Source organism: Pseudochaenichthys georgianus, chromosome 8 (genome assembly GCF_902827115.2).
Source record: "Pseudochaenichthys georgianus chromosome 8, fPseGeo1.2, whole genome shotgun sequence".
Taxonomy (NCBI): domain Eukaryota; kingdom Metazoa; phylum Chordata; class Actinopteri; order Perciformes; family Channichthyidae; genus Pseudochaenichthys; species Pseudochaenichthys georgianus.
In genome coordinates, this window is record NC_047510.2 from 28,116,935 (window position 1) to 28,135,452 (window position 18,518).

The 18,518-nt window shown below is 40.9% G+C and overlaps 1 protein-coding gene across 1 annotated transcript in view; it reads right to left on the bottom strand.

The window, feature by feature from the left end:
• Positions 1-997: 997 nt before the first annotated feature.
• The window catches only part of grapa (GRB2 related adaptor protein a), a 40,397-nt gene continuing 22,876 nt past the window's right edge, over positions 998-18,518 (bottom strand). The window contains exons 4-5 of the mRNA XM_034089293.2: positions 15,167-15,335; positions 998-1,871 (exon numbers count right to left, since the gene is read on the bottom strand). Coding sequence (XP_033945184.1) covers positions 1,686-1,871; positions 15,167-15,335 — 355 coding nt within the window. The 3' untranslated portion in view covers positions 998-1,685. The remainder of the gene's footprint in view (positions 1,872-15,166; positions 15,336-18,518) is intronic.

The window sequence follows — 18,518 nt, forward strand, 5'->3', positions numbered from 1 at the left end:
TCCTATGTTTGTATTAACAGACACTAATGTAAATGTTTTTGAACAATAATCTCCAAGCTCTGAAGTTTAAAGAGGTAAATGTAATCACTTTATTGAAATGATTTGTCATTACATGTTAAGGAAGATCGCTCCAAGTTGTTACCGTAAATCACATAACAACTATTTGTTGCAACAGAAACAAAACCTTTTTTACAATGTTTAATCTTACTTGTAATATATGTATTCTAAGATTACACATGAATACGAATAAATACAAACAAAGAACAAACAAATTATTCATAAACTAATTGAGCATAGTACATTTGAAGCTGTGTATTTTAAACAAAGTGTCTTCATGTCACTCAGTAACCTTCACTGCTCCACACACACTAACTCATACACACATGCATTCACTTTCCCTTTAGCACACGGTAAACATACTTAAAATGTGCAGGTTTCCATGTGTTCAGACACACACACACACACACACACACACACACACACACACACACACACACACACACACACACACACACACACACACACACACACACACACACACACACACACACACACACACACACACACACACACACACACACACACACACACACACACACACACACACACACACACACACACACACACACACACACACACATCCTCCTGATGTTGTAAAGCGTGTATCTGCAGCAGCGGGTTGTAGCAGTGAAGGACAGGTTGTTATCTAGGATCACACTCAGATTCCTTGCTGTCTGAGGCGGGGAAACAACAGAGGTGCCGATGTTGATTGTTAGGTCAAGAGTGGGACAATGTTTTCCCGGAAGGAAAAGCAGTTCAGTCTTGTCAAGGTTGAGCTTGAGGTGATGATCAGACATCCACTGAGAGATGTCAGCTAGACTACGGCTTTATGATTTGTCTCAACACACACACACACACACACACACACACACACACACACACACACACACACACACACACACACACACACACACACACACACACACACACACACACACACACACACACACACACACACACACACACACACACACACACACACACACACACACACACACACACACACACACACACACACACACTCCTGCACAGCGAGAGAGGGCTTTGTGAGTATCCTCAGAGTGTGTGGCCCAAATATTCCCAACACAATGTCCCTCTGTGACTCTCTGCTAGATCTCTTCATGGGAATGGTGCCAACTACTGGAGCAAATCCTGAGGCATCTTCAGCGGAGAAAGACCTCGCCAATTACTTCACAACCTCCCAAACACTTGTTTCCTCCCTCATCAGGTGTGTGTTTCTTTTACTAAGCCTGCACCTAGGCTGATAAGCTCTTATAAACGAGTATGCCTTGGGTGTGTGTGTGTGTGTGTGTGTGTGTGAAGGTTTGTCCGTTGGTGTGTGTGAGAGTTCTCCACAGTGTATATGTCCAAATCTTCTTTTTTTTATATATAAGATTAGTTGTGGGATCAGGTGGAAGTGATTGATGAGCTCGTAGCAGCTGATTGGACGAGGCTTGTGATTGACAGGTGGCATCACAGGGGAAATGGAAGGAATCTGTGACATAATGAGCAGTTCAGTTGTTCCTCGTCAGTGATTGGACACAGCAGGTGAGCGGTGTGAGGGGGCGGGGTTAAGACCTTTTATGACACCTGTGGGAGCGTTTGTGTTTGATTGACACGTCACGTCATTGGCAGTGGTAAATGGGCTGGACGTACTCCGGGGGGAAGTGGCCCACGTGTCCATGGCAACGGCCCCTCCAGCGCTGCGAATCAGAGCAGTCCATGAGTTCGATGACATCACCGCGCAGGAAGCGTAGCTGCGACGGGTGGTGGGGGGTGAAGTCGAAGAGAGCGTGGGCATGATGGGGACGCTGTGGGGGGGAGAGGGAGAGAAAGAGAGTTACTGAAATGAACTTCATTTGTCCGTGGCAGTATAACAAAAAAGAAGTGTTCAGGTTAAGTGACATTGTGTCAATTTAATAAATGATGTTCTCTGTCTTTCTCACAAAGTACAAGCATATTTTATTCATATCTTTCATTTAACATTTATTTAACCAAATCATTGTCGGTCAGTCCATTCCTAGGCCTGTGAAATATTCATATGATGAGAAATGTCTGACCAAAACAGTAGCAACCGCACAGAGGAGGAAGACTAATATTAATTTATGCTGAGTGATCTCAGTTATAAACATCATTACTGCAACGGTTCACCTAAATACTACCCTGTTGACAAGAGTGACAGCCAGGTTTTATATTGTTCTGGTATAAGATGATGGATTTCAAAAAATGATGTAATGTTTAGAAATCCTTAAATGCTTGTTGAGGGTTATTTAAAGAAATAGTTCTCCGTTTTGAGAAACACTTTTATTTCTCAAGAGATAAAAAGGAAGATTGATGCCATTTCGGTTGTGATGGTATCAATCTTATCATCTCTCGGCAAGAAAGACAGAATTTCCAAATATGTCTAACTATTGCTAAGAAGGAAGGAGGAAAAAGGTATCTTTGGGTTGTGTAGCTTCAAGGGACATTTTGTATGATATCTAAAATTCCTGTTAAATCAATTTATCCCCGTTATGCTTATCCTCTTATCCTAAAACTCAAGACATGACATTCTCAAACCTTTATTTTTCCACACCTGAGGACACACGTTTATTTTAAGTAGATACTGTACATACATTTTGATGAGATTATCTTTTGGGTCACAGCTGCAGTTCACAGTTGAATTCACTGGTGAATGGGGTCTTATTCATAAAAAAGCATCTTTATAAGCTCTGTTCATTCTCTGTCTAAATGTGAGCTTTAAAGTGGACCTATCATGCTATATTGGAAACATATATTGTAGGGCCATACCTATACAAAGCATGTCTGTGAAGTTTTTTGCTTAAAATACCAAACAGATCACCCATTGCAGCCATGCCTCATACTGCTCAAACCCCTCTTTTGCAGCCATGTAAGAGAAACGCGGATTTTGGGTCCTTAGCTTTAAAAAAAAAAAAGAGGAGGCGGAGCTAATGCCTGATCAGAATTCTACCGGAGATAAAGTACAATTCTGCTGTGATAAAACGCCATCCTGTTCTAAACCACATCAAGGATTATTTCTGAAACAGTATGGAGCTCAAATGCTTTTTCTCTTGCGGGTTTATCACAAGGTGAGTTCCTTTTTTTATTTCCTGCTTTTTAAACACATGTTAGCGTGTTAGCGAGGCTTGCTAATGTAAACAAAGACGAGATTACATCTAAAACACGTCAGGCATTGTTTCTGATAGCAATTTTCTGTGGGTCTGCTGCCGATTCGACGTCAGATCGGCAGCAGATCTGTATCCGCTCGTTGTACCCGTTTTTAAAAGATTTGGGTACGGAGGAAAAGAGAGGGTTTTATTTTCTGACGCTGCGTGAGTTCCCCGACGCACCGGGGACACATATTTATGTATAAAAGATATCACAAAGTGCATTTTGCACGATAGGTCCCTTTTAATATGGCAGAGCAACTTTTGAAATAATGACAAAGTGATTTGAGGAGGTCATGAAAAAGAAAAAGAAGAATAGTGTAAGACATACAGAATGTGATGACGACATGTTGAAATTGTGATTTGTAATGGTGAAAGGCGTACTGCTTTCAATTGAACCTGCAGATGTGGGCCTTCTCTGTCTCACTTAGGTTTACAAAAGTAGTCTTTCTTCTCCCTTGATCGACAGCCTCCTCTGATCTCTGTTGACTCGTGAAGTAAAAGCAATTTAAGAGTAGCAGAATAAAAGTGGCTATTTTAAGAAATCTTGAACTAAACTAACCTCTTAGCTGTCAGTTGCACTCCGACAGAGAAACGATATATGAACTGGGAGAAAGCCGAAAGACTGAAACGAATACCAATATTGTATTTTTTACATGTGTGTGTTTCTGGGCTTTGTTACTGCTGTAGTGTGGAGTGCTTTGCGTTGGACCAAGGCCCTGTCATCCAGGGATGTCATCCAGGCACACACACACACAAACAAACACACACTCTAAGCAGACAGCAGGATTAGGATCAAGACACACAAACACAATCTATCAATCCCACAAATCTGTAAAATCCTTGCATGCTTATCCGTTATTGTCTTGCTGATCTAGATTTCTTTTTGTGTGTGTGTTCACGCACACACCCTCTTCCTGTGTTTCTGGGTGTGAGCGAGCAAGTGTGTGCAGACCCCTGTGTGTTCAAGTGTGTGTGTGTGTGACAGCACAGGGAACACTCATTCATTTTCCACAGCAGTTCATGAGGAGCGATGGTTTGGAAAGAGAAATATGGTCGCCACGTATCAGCTGCGCTTGGCTGCTTTGTGATCAACGTCCTCTTCAGAGCCGCTCCGACCCAGAGCGAGCGCCTGACAGGGGAACAAATTACTGTGTAACAGCAATGGACTACATTACATTACATTACAATGCATTTAGCTGACCCTTTTATACAAAGCGACGTACAATAAGTGCGTTCGACCAACAAAATACAACCTTGAAGAAAACAGAATCATATAAGTACATCAGGTTTCATAGAGCCAAAACATTTCAAGTGCTACTCAACTGGCTTTAGATAAGCCAGTCCTTTATTAGTATATAAGTGCTCTGTTAGCAGTTCTTTGTTAGTCATTCTATCGCTCGAAGTGGAGTCGAAAGAGATGAGTTTTTAGTCTGCGCTGGAAGGTGTGTAAGCTATCTGCTGTCCTGATGTCAATGGGGAGCTCATTCCACCATTTTGGAGCCAGGATAGCAAACCCACGTGTTTTTGCTGATGGGAACTTGGGTCCCCTTCGCAGTGTGGGTGCAAAGAGCCGTTTGGTTGATGCAGAGCGGAGTGCACGTGCTGGGGTGTACGGTTTAACCATGTCCTGGATGTAGGAAGGGCCAGATCCATTCGCAGCATGGTACGCTAGTACCAGTGTCTTGAAGTGGATTCTAGCAGTTACCGGAAGCCAGTGGAGGGAGCGGAGGAGCGGAGTGGTGTGGGAACATTTAGGAAGTTTGAAGAGCTGCAGAGGTCGGATGGCACATGCAGGTAGACCAGCCAGGAGGGAGTTGCAGTAGTCTAGGCGTGAGGTGACGAGAGCCTGGACCAGAACCTGCGTCACTTTCTGGGTCAGCTGGGGACGCATCCTCCTGATGTTGTAAAGCGTGTATCTGCAGCAGCGGGTTGTAGCAGCGATGTTTGCAGTGAAGGACAGGTTGTTATCTAGGGTCACACCCAGATTCCTTGCTGTCTGAGGCGGGGAAACAACAGAGGTGCCGATGTTGATTGTTAGGTCAAGGGTGGGACAATGTTTTCCCGGAAGGAAAAGCAGTTCAGTCTTGTCAAGGTTGAGCTTGAGGTGATGATCAGACATCCACTGAGAGATGTCAGCTAGACTACGGCTTTATGATTTGTCTCCACACACACACACACACACACACACACACACACACACACACACACACACACACACACACACACACACACACACACACACACACACACACACACACACACACACACACACACACACACACACACACACACACACACACACACACACACACACACACACACACACACACACACACACACACACACACACACACCCACACACACACACACACACACACACACACACACACACACACACACACACACACACACACACAGAGGCTGGATAAGACTAAGAATGCCTGTGACACTGCCTCTATTTCCAGTTTAAGATGACACAGTGATAAAAACTTTTGCATGGCTTTCTGTTTCAGGAGAAAAGCTTTGGGACAAGAGAACATTAGAGATATTTTGGGATGGGGTGGAGGGGGGGTGAGAAAAGAAAGTACTGAGAAAATGTTCCCATCATTCGGTCATGAGATAAGAAGCGATCTAGTGCCAAGTATTTAACTGATACGAAATTAGTTTGGAAAAAACAACTTAACGATAAGACGTACGACACAAAAAGCAACAAGAACTGAGATTAAGTTTAAAGAGGACCCTATTATGCTAATTTTCAGGGTCATATTTGTGTTTTATGTCTCTACTGTGACATGTCTCCATGCTTTAATGTTCAAAAAGCTCTTTATTTTTCTCATAGTGCTGCAGCACCTCTTTTCACCCTCTGTCTGAAACCAGAGCCCAGTCTGCTCTGATTGGTTGGCTCTGTTGTGATTGGTCAACCACTGAGAGATGTCCTGCCCCTTAGCCAATCACGTGCCTAGGTGTTTGAGGGCTAGCCAATAGAAGCACAAGTGTTGCGTAGTGATGTCACCATGTTCTTGAAGTAAACAATGGAGGTGTTTCACGCACAAAACCTAAATAACACACTACGGGAAAGTGGAAACTGACCAATAGAGTCATCAACTGAAATAGAGAGAAATCATATGGAGGTGGAAAAAAAACATATTGTTATGAAATATAACGCATAAGGTCAGCTAAGTTTCTTTTTCATGCATTGATTTCAGAGTAAAAGTCTTAAGAGGGTTATGCCAGAACTAGATTGTTATTGTTGTTGTGTTGTTAGTGTCACTGTCAATGTGAAGTGAAGATGAAATGGTGTGCTAGTAACTGAAGAAATGGGTTTACTATAAATATCTTAGATACAAGGTCGGAATTAGACAAAGCAAAGACAGAGAAACAAGTTCCTAAATAATTTGGCAGGGAATTTAGGTATGAGGCAAAAGAAATGTCTGCAGCTTAAAAAAATGTGTGTAATTTCGCTAATGGAGTGTAGACTGTGTTACACATGATGTCAGTGAGAGACATTGAGTAGGCGTAGCCGAGGGCTAAATTGAAGCCCCACAGAGAGCAGCTGACCGTTCTTTATATAAAATGACAGAGTTGGGATCCAGGCAAAATATTATGTGTGTGTCTAATGTGTTTGTAATTTGTAGATCTATTGCCGTTTACCATGATATGCTATACATCTTAAGGTGATGAAGAAAAGGTAGGTTGGAGTTAAGGAACTTTCATTATAAAATGAATTAAACAGGAAGCAGTTAAAAAATAACAACTTTAAACGATACAAGGTTAGCATTATTAAAACTGAAATTATTCCAAGCCTATTAGGATCCTAAGGTATGACAGGACCTAATCTAACTTTTTTATTGTTAATTATTGTCTGTTTGTAATGTTATAGCAAACTGAAATGTATACTTTACTCTTAAAAGCTCCCATTAAAACAGTTGGAACAGAAACAAGGCTACAGATATAAAGGAATGAGTAAGCTGCCGTGATCTGATGTGGAACGACTACTTTTTTCCAAGGCTACAGAGACATGGGGCATGTTGTGGTACAGATACAAATGACCTCAAGGCCATGGCAAAGCAACAGTGTAACCTACAGTAGAAGAAAAGTCACAGCCTGCATGCTAACGTTGTAATCATATTAGCACACTATATATCTATATATATATATATATATATACAGTATATATATTGTATCGCAATACTACATGGTGCAAGTGTTTGTCCACCATTTTAAAGTCAAAACTGCCCCACCAAAAGAAAAGCTGCCTAAAGATTGTAGGTCAACCCTTTGAGAAACACTATAAATCCAACTACCATATAACATATTGAGACTTGCGGAGAATGTCTCTAAACGCCCAAAATATTTCTGAACAAATATGAATTGTGATCATAAAATCAAAGGTAGATTGTCCCAAGATTGTAAAAGGTTTTTATCTCAATATGTTCACTCCACTAATGGACACAAAATACAGTTTTCGGATCGTACAGCCCTGTATGTGGAAAAGGCCCCCTGGCATTCAACCCTAATTATATTTCAAAATGAATATAGGAACATCAAGGTGACCTATGACCACATCAGTGAGACCTGAGGCGGAATAAAATAGTACCAGCTTGATGGACCTTTAATGAGCATCCTCCTCATGTACCTCCTGCATTACTTGAGGGTAAATCTTAGTACACAATATAAAGATAGTTACTTTGTTCTGTATACAGGAAGATCTACCAACAAAATGTGTACCCTTTAACTGAACAGCACGGCTTTAATTATTTTGGGTAGTTCAATTTGTTGGGATTCCAATATGGTTTCTCGATATAGCTGAAACCTCTTCAATGGACTGTATGGATTGGTTTCCATTTCCATTTCACTTCGTAGTTGTTAGGATAATATCAGATAACTAAAAGCACCTTCGAGACATACTTCCCAGTATATTTGTTGAGTGATATTACTCTAAATATGAAATGAATCACAATAGATCTGTTGAGCAGCTGAGAGAAGGTGGCTAGTCATATTCTCACTTCTCTAAAAAGCAACACCAGCCATTTTGATATCTTAGTAAGAGACACAAATGACTGCTAATACCTAATAATTAATCAAGACAGACAAACTGACTAACTTGGTAGTGCATCACACTAAAATGTAACAGAGAGAATAAATCAAGTATTGGATCATCATCAAATTAACAAGTATCAACGTTCTGTTATGGTCTTAAATCTGCTTTACAACAGCCATAAAGCAGAGAAAGAGTGCAGCATCTGTCTGATTCTTATCCAGTATTTATATGAGTGACAAGATGATTTGTATGCCTGATAGGGGCATTATGAGCAATTATTGTTACGATGCTACTATTGCTGTATACAGAGGTCATGACACCAGTTGAAAACAGAACATAAATGGCTGTATTCATGTTAGAAAATAAATTCCAGAAAACCAGAAAGAGCGGGTGTTGTTTCCATGTGTTTCACAATTAAGAGAGACACATTATTTGGGTCATTCGATTTTTTTTTATCCTCCCATGGGACGTCTGTTTCTATCTCCTGTTTAACTACCATCGTAACGCCCAGAAGCTAAATTCTCCTCTCGCACACCTGCTCCAGCTGCATTCGTTCAGAGGACTGTGCGACATCATAGTGATTTAGAAAACATGCATGAAACTGTTTAAGTGTGTGGCAGGCTATGTCTAAACAACAGCTGCGGTTTTGCGATAATATAACATATTTTTAGGATTGAAAACCTGCCTTACTTGACTAAAAGTCCCCGGTTCTGCCTCATGAAATATTGCAGCAGTCTGGCATCATACGTCTTTTTATAATATCTGATTTATACAATTTTAGAAGTTTAAGAAAAATGTAGCCGGTGAAATGGACAAAGCCTGATGACTTTAACGCCAAACTCTACTCCAGCACTATGGACTAAGGATATGAAGAGAGGGATGAGTGGGGCCAGAGTTATTTAAGTAAGGCTTACACTTCAATCAATAAGGATCACCCTCTAAAAACATTCAATTCAGACAGGCTCAACAACCAATCAGATTTCATTCGGCTTGCTCTTATGATGTGGGCATGAAAAATAGAACTATATCGATATTTTTCTATATATTTGATTATTTTTGTGTTCTTTAAAATATGAAGCGTAGGACCTAGGGTAAAAGGAATTCAAAATGCACCGTTGCCAGAATACCAATACCTGTATAGTTTGAAATACCTTCAGAATAATGTGATACACACAGGATGATGTAGGTGCATGTGTTTCTGTGTTACTTCCTCCCGCACTTTACTTCTATTAATAGCATTAACCTGTAAACTCCTCACTTCCTATGTGATCGTCTCAGAAAACCACGAAGCAGCAGTGACTGGCTATATTGAGTTCCAGCACCTTAGATGCTGTTTCACCACTCTTTATTTACTGGCATGTATTACTAGCTGATAGTAATGTAAATATTTGGTTTACCTGCCAAAATTAGACTATGGCTTTAAAATTAATAAAAGATGATATCAGAAACGCAACATGGACTACAGCAATACCCAAACCGAAGGAAGTGCTATATTAAGTAAAGGAAAAATATTTAACAAATATCAATCTGAATGAAATACTGTAGTGCTGCAGAGTAGCCCAGGTATTTAACAGACCTTATAAATAATCCTTGTTTGGTATAAATTATCTTAAAAATCACACATGATCAGATGATATTTTTAAATGATAATCATAATAGATTGTTTTAAAAATTATCATTACCTCTAATATCACAAATCATCGCAATTGCAATATCAGTCAATATCTTTGCAATTTTCTGATTTTTGCCAAAACAGGTGGGACTAAAATCTTGAATTTGTGCTAAAGAAAATCGTATTTCTTCCAGATGCTGCCTTATGAATTAGGTTATTACTATGCTATATATACAGTATGCTTCTATACCTATTCAAATGGCCATGCACGTTTAACAGAGACAAACAAACTAATTGCTGCCCTGCTTTTAGGCTTTTTTTCCATCCTTTTACCATGGCGGGAAAAGGAAAAACCTTTATTAAATTAATGAAGTTGTAGTCCTTACATGTGATGAAAATGAAGATGAAACAGATATAATTGAGTGAGAGTTAAAGAACTGGTTACAGTGTAACACTAGACCGAAGAGGTCATGTGAGATTTAACATTTCCTATTCATCTTGTTTACTAATATACGAGAGCGACGGGCATGCAGCTCTAATGAGTCATGTGACCTTAATGTGACCTGTCACATCCTGTTAGTCCTTTAACTTGAATATGCCAGGCAATACGCGCATCGTTATTACTTATGAGCAGTAATATAAAAAAGATGTATTATTTAAAATATAATTGGTCACAAGATTTAGAGTACGTGCTTGCTGCTCTCGAATGCCAAACGACTTAACCCACATTATAAGAGTCAGTCTGTCCCTGGGAAATAATGTCTGATGGTAACTAGAAATGTAGTAAACTAGAAAAGTGCACTCATCACCAAGGGTGTCATCAGGGGCGGTGGTGGCGAAGTCGATAGGGACTTGGCTTGGCAACTGGAAGGTCACCAGTTCAAGTCCCGGCAAGACTAAGTGCTACCGAGGTGTCCCTGAGCAAGGCACCGTTCCCCACACTGCTCCCCGGGCGCCGTTCAAAATGGCAGCACACTGCTCCTAACACTAGGATGGGTCAAATGCAGAGAAACAATTTCCCCACAAGGGAATAATAAAAGTCCATCTTATCCCAAATGAAAAGAAAGTAGAATCTCAATCAATCTATCAATTGTACCCAAACAATTCTGCAACAGTCTTGTAGCGTGCCTATATGCCCACTACCAAAAGAGGTTTTTTAAAACAAAGATCACACATAAATCTCAGGCTATTTGGTACAGGAGTATGCGAGTGCACAAAACAGACAGATACACGTGCATAACCCAAAACATGTCTCACGCATTCATTGTGTGTATTCAAGTCTGCAACAATACACATTGTCCTAATGGGGACATACCCAATTAAATGGCAGCTTATCCACCAGTTTGTCAAGGAACCTCACCTAAAGCCACACTTGTCAACATTGTCATGGCGCGAAAGGTAGTCAGTAATTTTAGGGTTCATCCTCTGGGAAACATGAATATTGGTATAACATTTTCTGGCATCCCATCCGCCAGTTTGTTAAAGTATTTCACTCAAAACCACACATGTCAAAGTTTTCATGCGGAAAAAGGAAAAGCCAGAAATGTTAGGGGTTCATTCTCAGGGAACCATGACCATCAGTATAAAATGTCATGGCAGCCCATCCACTAGTTTCTCAAGGTACTTCACTTAAAACCAAAATGTCTACTTTGTCGTGGTGCAAAAGGAAAAGCTAGAGATGTTAAGATTCATCCTCTTGGAACTATACATGTCGTTATAAAAACTGATAAAGTCCCATCCTCCAGTTGGTTAAGGTATTTTACTCAAAACCAATTTTAACAATGCTGTAAAAGGAAAAGCCAGAAATGTTGCAGTTCATCCTATAGTAACCATTAAAGTCGACATAAAAAGACATGGCATCCCATCCACTAGTTTGTTGAAGTATTTCACTCAAAGTGTCAACGATGTCATGCTGCAAAAAGCCAGAAATGTTAGGGGTTTATCCTCAGGGAACCATGACCATCTGTATGAAATGTCATGGTAGCACTAGATTTCACTCAAAACTACAAATGTTAGGGTTCTTCTTTTGGGGGCCATGCCAATCCATTCGGTAGTTGTTGAGATGTTTCAGCCTTGACCAAACTGGAGACACTGACATCCCTAAAGCCATGCTATAGCAGCCAACATTTGAGTTTACCCTGCCTATTGTCAACCCTGATATTCCTTCACATCTATCTGCTCTCATTAATCAACCCTGTATATTCAGTTCCCTAATGAATGCTAGGATATTCTCAGATGCCAGGCCTCAGAAGCAAACGTGACGTGATGAGTATCTCGCGGCTTGTTTTACAGTGATACTAACATGATGTCCTGTCAAGCTCAATGGAGATCATGTCCCTCCGCATCTAGAGGGTTACGGAGCGTCTACACTACAGCTTCAAAAATAGCTGGGCGTGTCTGGAGCTTGGGGATTTTATTCAAGCAACACGACCAACAACCAATCACATGAATCTCCTGCCCCCGACATACAAAGCAAAAACCCCCGGGGATTTTATGCGAGCAATATATATATAAACTCCCCAAACAGGCGAAAACCTACCAGTTTCCCCCACTGTCTCTGCCACCTCCCTCCATGCCTGGTTCCTCCGGTTTGTATCCCGGTAGGTGAAGAGGGTCTGGTCATACAAAACCGGGTGATTTTCTACGGCGATAGTTAGTTTCTCCTCCGACTTTTTTTGAAATATAGAAATGAACGGCGGGATATCTCTCCCAGCTTAGACGCGGTTTGATTGGCTACGGCTTCAGCTGTCAGATTTTGGGAAACGGGATTTGATTGGCTGGCGCTGGCTACTCCGGCGTCTCAGGCGACAGAAGTTGAACATTGTTCAACTTCTGTCGCCAGAGACGCCTGAGACGGACCGCTCTGCTACCCACAATTCAGTTCGGCGAAAAAGTGCGGCTACGTGACGTCACCCCATTGAAAGTGAATGGGCAGATTGGAGCTTTCGACGCTGTCGACGCTGTCGACGCTGTAGTGTAGACGGGCCGTTAGTCTTCGGGCGCGGCACGTCTGCCACTCCCAGGAATACTTGACATGCAAAACTAGATCCTGTCTGCGTTGAACAATAAGCAACAACTACAGTTTATCCCACGGTGACAACATCATGGGAACTTGTTGGCATTTAGAACTCACTAAACCAGAAATGTTGAATACACCTTGCGGTAACGGACATTCAACTGCCTGATTCACCTTAGAAAAAAAAGGAAAGGATAGAAGGTTTTTGTTAAGCCCCTTGATGCTAATTTGTGGTATTGAGCTATATAAATAAGCCTTGACTTGATTTAATTAGCTTTTAAATGGTGTAGATGAGAGTTAAAACCTCAACCAGGCTCATAAGGTGTGTGAAGTACAAAGAGAAAGTGGACTAAACACAACTAAGTAAATAGATGTCTTGTAAAAACTTGACTTGATCATGACTTATCTAAATAATTGCCATTAAACAACTTTTCTTTAGTGCAGCGGTTCTCGCTCCCTCTGGCCCTCTGAGCCTAAGATAACTGATCTGTTTCTGCTCGAAGCGATGGCAGTCCTGTGATCTTCCTTTACGAGCTGCACCTCTACGTCAAACTCTGCTGCTTCACTCACAGCTCCACAAATTAAACATGCAAATTCAACCTATGGAGAATTCCCATAACTGTCAAGAAAAACGTGTTTCGCCTCCATCACAGGAAATGAAATATGAACACCGTGGAAGCTTTTGATTTCTGTAACACCCTGATGTGACAGATTTAAAAAATACACGTTTTGTCCAAGTGCTGCTTCACTGTGTCGTTAAAAATACTACATCTCTGGCAGCTTAAATTCAAGAGAGAAGACAAACGAGGAAGCGCTGATGACAATGAGAACAGATGTGTTTTTAATGGTTTAGGGAGAATAGTTGACATTGAAAGACAAATTGTGCTTAATAACCGTGTCGGTTTAAGTGATTACATTAGGGGGGAAAAGGACTATATAGATGAAAACAAAGCAGCTGTTCATACTGATCCGTTGTGTGAATAATTTTAAGTAAGATTAAACTTTTTTTTCTAAATTCAAAACAGTAAAACTTTCCTCAAATTTGAAATTAGAGGATATTTTAGTAGGACAAATCCTGCAGATCTATATAGATAGTCTAGTCAGAATATCTTTATAGGAGTGAAACAAAATTATGATTTTTATTTTCCCCAAGAAAAAAATGATACTATGATCTAAAGCTATTTTTCTCTAAAATATTACACAGATTCACTTCAGCTTTTCTCTGTGAGTGAAAAAAAAATCATGTTTAATTACCGACAAAGCTCTCCATTAAAGGTAGGGTAGGTAATTCACTTCAGAAACACTTTTTGTTATATTCCATTGAATGCTCTTAACATTCCGATAGCAATGAATATATTAAATGCTTTGACAATAAATACATAAAATTCATCTGTGGAAGCCGTGGCGCTGTAAAAACCGCGACCAATCATCTGAGCCGGCCCGGCTAAAATAACTGGATGGCCTACCCATAGATATATATAAACACTAGATGGCTTAAGGGGGAGTTGCCAGCGTAGCTCACCGGCGGCCATCTTGCCACAGTCAACAACTACTGCTACAGCTGTTGTACAGTAAGGTGATTGATCTGCACAAAAATACTCTTAACTCGCTGAAATCTTGACTGATTTACAAACGGTTTGGTTGCGTTATTAGCATGGCTATGATACAGGAGACAACAAGACATGTTGAACAAAAAAAGTGAATGATTATAACTATAAGTATGCAGTCTCATAACTACATCTTTGATGTTTATAACAAACCAAACCGTTTGAAAATTGAGCAATCTATGGTTATTTCAATAGTGCACCAGAGACATAATGTTATGAATGAGCGAGCTGCCTGTGGCAAGGTGGCCGCAATGTGGCAACGTCGGTCTCCATTGGCCAGCAGTGCGGTTGAGTCATCTAGTGTTTATCTATCTACCTACCTGCCTGTCAGCCTTCCATCTGTGCATAAACTTATCTCGTGCCCTCATTGGTCATGTGCACGTTCGTGTGTGTTGGAGGAGGGGCTCTGTAAGGAAGCCTGAAGGAAGGGGCAGATTTCGACTGCGTACTTTCAAATTCTAGCGCACTCGAGCTGGTTTCTCCATTCTTACCTACCCTACCTTTAATAGGATACTTGTGCTTTTCCTTGTGACTTCTTTTGTTATAAAAATAAACCCTCCCAAAAACAACTTGGTAAAACAGTGTCTGGGACAGTTGGAGCGTATCAAAGACATTACACAAAAAGACACAAACAAAAAAGACAGGAAGTGACATGCTCACCCTGGCGAAGTGCTCGGGGTCTCTCAGAAAGACGGTCCTCTCCTTAGCGATACTGTTGCTGTGGTAGAACTCCACCAGCTCGTTGAGAGAGGAGAAGAGTTCGTCCCACACGTAGTACTGACAGCTGCGGTCCTGCAGCACCTTGAAGTGCTGAACATGGTCCCCATAACTGCAACACAAATACACAGAATATTAAACTTAATCCTATTTTAAAGCATCTGATGATTAATGCCAATCACTCAAGCATAGATGAATCACTGAATCATAAATGGTTACAATTAAGATCTCACTCACTGGTCCTGCTCATAAACCAACTTTGTTATCTGTTTCAACTTGTAGGAACCAATATAAAGCTGTCACTGCATCAGCCTTTTCCCGTCAAGATGAAGTTACCAACATACGGATGAATATTTCATGAGAGAATGTATGAGTTTTAATCACGAGACTGGTGTACCGTGTGAAACAAAACGTCAACCTTGATTTGTGTACATAATTAATACATAACTTCATTTATGTTTATTTTGGCCACAACGATGGTCTTGGCCTAACATATGGCTTTCCTTGCTTAAACCTAACTAAGAAGTATTTTTTGAATTTACATCGCTAACCACGTTCAAATCTGCAACAGTGCATCGGTTTGGGAAGTTTTTCATTGGCTACTTGAATTCACAGTGTCAAGTAGGTGTTAAAACATTGTTCTTGTGTGATGAGTTGGGTAAGGAGAATGGCGTGTTTACAGTATGACACCGGAAAAGCTTAAAGGGGCCAAATTATACTTTTGGGGGTTGTCCCTTTCCCGTAGTGTGTTTATATAGTTTGGTGTACATGTTAATGGTCTGTAAAGGCTACAATCCCAAAGTTCCCTCCAGAGAGACTTTCTCTCCCACACACTCATTTGTGGGATATAATCTGGTCTTTCTGTGCTTTTTGGACACATTACATTTCGACCAGATTTGGGTTCACAGCCACAGGCCGTTTCTCAATCGTGAGGATTTTGGCTTCCAAGCCAATATTTCAAGGATGCTACGTCATTGAGTGCCACCGAAGGACTGTTCCAATCTCCAGCATACTTGGAATTCCACCGAGGCCGCGTCCTTGGTTTGGGGGAAATTTCGAGGCTGCATATGGGTAGACTTCGCGTCCTTAAAATCCCCACAATGCTTTGCGCACGGACCAATTTCAAAAACCCTTGCGGAGAATGGCTGAACCGACGCAGCACACATTTAAATGTAAGTATGTAGTGGCATAGAACATGTGTTGGTAAATATGTTACTTTGTTACATTTGTTCGTTATCACGAAAAATGTGTTCCGTGAAAGTAAAGCAAGTTCATAATTAGATAGACATCGTGAGGTATTTATTTTTGGTACAGTTTATGTTGAAACCAGAGTGGCACACTTGTTAGCCTGTTCCATTCTTCTTCGTTTTCCGTAGCCATGGCTTGGAAGTATACTTGCTTCGTTTCTGAAGGAAGTGACTTGGAAGTACGAGACTACCAACCCAGCATCCTCGCGATTGAGAAACGGCCACAGTCTTGAACTTTAGTCCTCAAAGCTTTAGCATTAGCTCCACAGCTGTCAGAGCTGGCATGCATTCAGTGCAGTTCTGTTCATTTGCCTCACTGGAGCCACCACTTAATTCTCGTTTTATTTTTAATTTAAATTAAAACCTTTTAACCAATCAGACCAGGTCTGTAGTGAATAATCTGGGACAAACAGTACGAGAGTGGACACATTTACTACATTCTTGAAGAGAAACCCACGTTTATGCTAATTCTAATCCAAACTAGTACAGAATGGAGGCAGTTATAGGTGTCACTTTTTGGTGTGTGTGTGTGTGAGTAATATTTAGACATTTAAAGAGCAGGAACTGACATTTAGGTGGTCTGCTCTGGTGGTCTGGGGGATTCTGTGCAAAGCAGATGGTATCAAACATAATCCCCATTTATACATGACTCATTTTCACACAGTGTAATGTATTAGTTTGCATTTTGATGAGTACAGGTTTCCTAGAAGAAGAAAATAAGTGTGTGTGTATATATATATATATATATATAAATATTAAATCAGTGGACAAAAATAGTGTGAGAGTGCCTGCCTTGTTTTTATGATTAAAAGAGTTTGGCCAGTTTCCGTTGGCAATCACTGCTTCCCTATCCTGCTATGCGGTGGTTGCTTAGTAACTTGCCAGCTTATCTTTAGAAATCTGGACACCTCACCATGATCATACGGTTATATAACTGCCTCCGATATGCAGCGGAAGTTAATGCAACTCCTCCATCTTTCTAAACACATAACATTTGTGTGGGGCTCAAGTTAATGACGGCTAAGATTTAATATCCCATGTTTGGAGAAAAGCTAATTCAGTTAAGGCGTGGTAACACTATAGTTTCTTTGATATGTTGGCATCATTTGTGTCCCGTAAAAGTTAATAGGTTCAACGCCCTTGCTCACTCAATATAGCGCTTGTGTTTTAACTTCTCTGAACTCCTCCCCTATCTAGTCGGACTGGCGCTGCTCCAAGCTTGGGAAAAGTAGATGAGCATCAGCTTGTATTCAACAGAATTCCTTTCTCTAGTCAGATGCCAAGATCTAAGCGACTCCCTGATGACTGCATGGCATTCAGCTGACACCTCCACCCTGCCCTTCTTCCTCCACCTGCTTCTCTGTTTCATCCTGTGTGTCCTTGTTTCCCTCGACTCACCCTTCGTCAGTCCCCCGGAAAATTATAAAACTGTACAAAAAAAGGATGCTTTGTTGCTGAAAACATTCATTCGAGCAAAATGTAAATTAACTTATTTTTGGAGTGACACTGTACCCCTCTTTGTAGTCTTTGAACGCTCTCTGTGAGCAGCAGTTCTGGTTTTTTCTTTGCCTTTGGGTCTCTCACTCTTTTCTATCATCTGACTTCTATCTATCTTTTCCGCAGTTCATCTCGTTATCTCCTCCTCTCTGTCTCCCTCTCTTCTCCTGATTCAGCCCTCCACTGAGTCATACACAACCAGGGGCGGACTGGGACTAAAATTCAGCCCTGGAAACCCAGTCCGGCCACATGAAATGTCAAATGTTAGAAATCCGCTGTTTATTATTTAAAGTTTTACATCCGATTCGCTCCTTTTTCCCTCTCTGTACACAGCTCCAGTTTGGGCATTGGCCTGTCATCAGATTTCATTTTTAGTTGCTGCTGTAGCGGAAGTTTAGTACAATTATTGTTGAGGAAATACTCCAAAGCTCCACCCTCCATAATTGCACTTGCTTCAGTTGCTTGCTACTTTTTAAGGGCGGTGTTACAGTTACAGTACGAACTGAAGTTGATGCGATTTGATTGGATTAAACTAAACAAAGTGTTTTTAT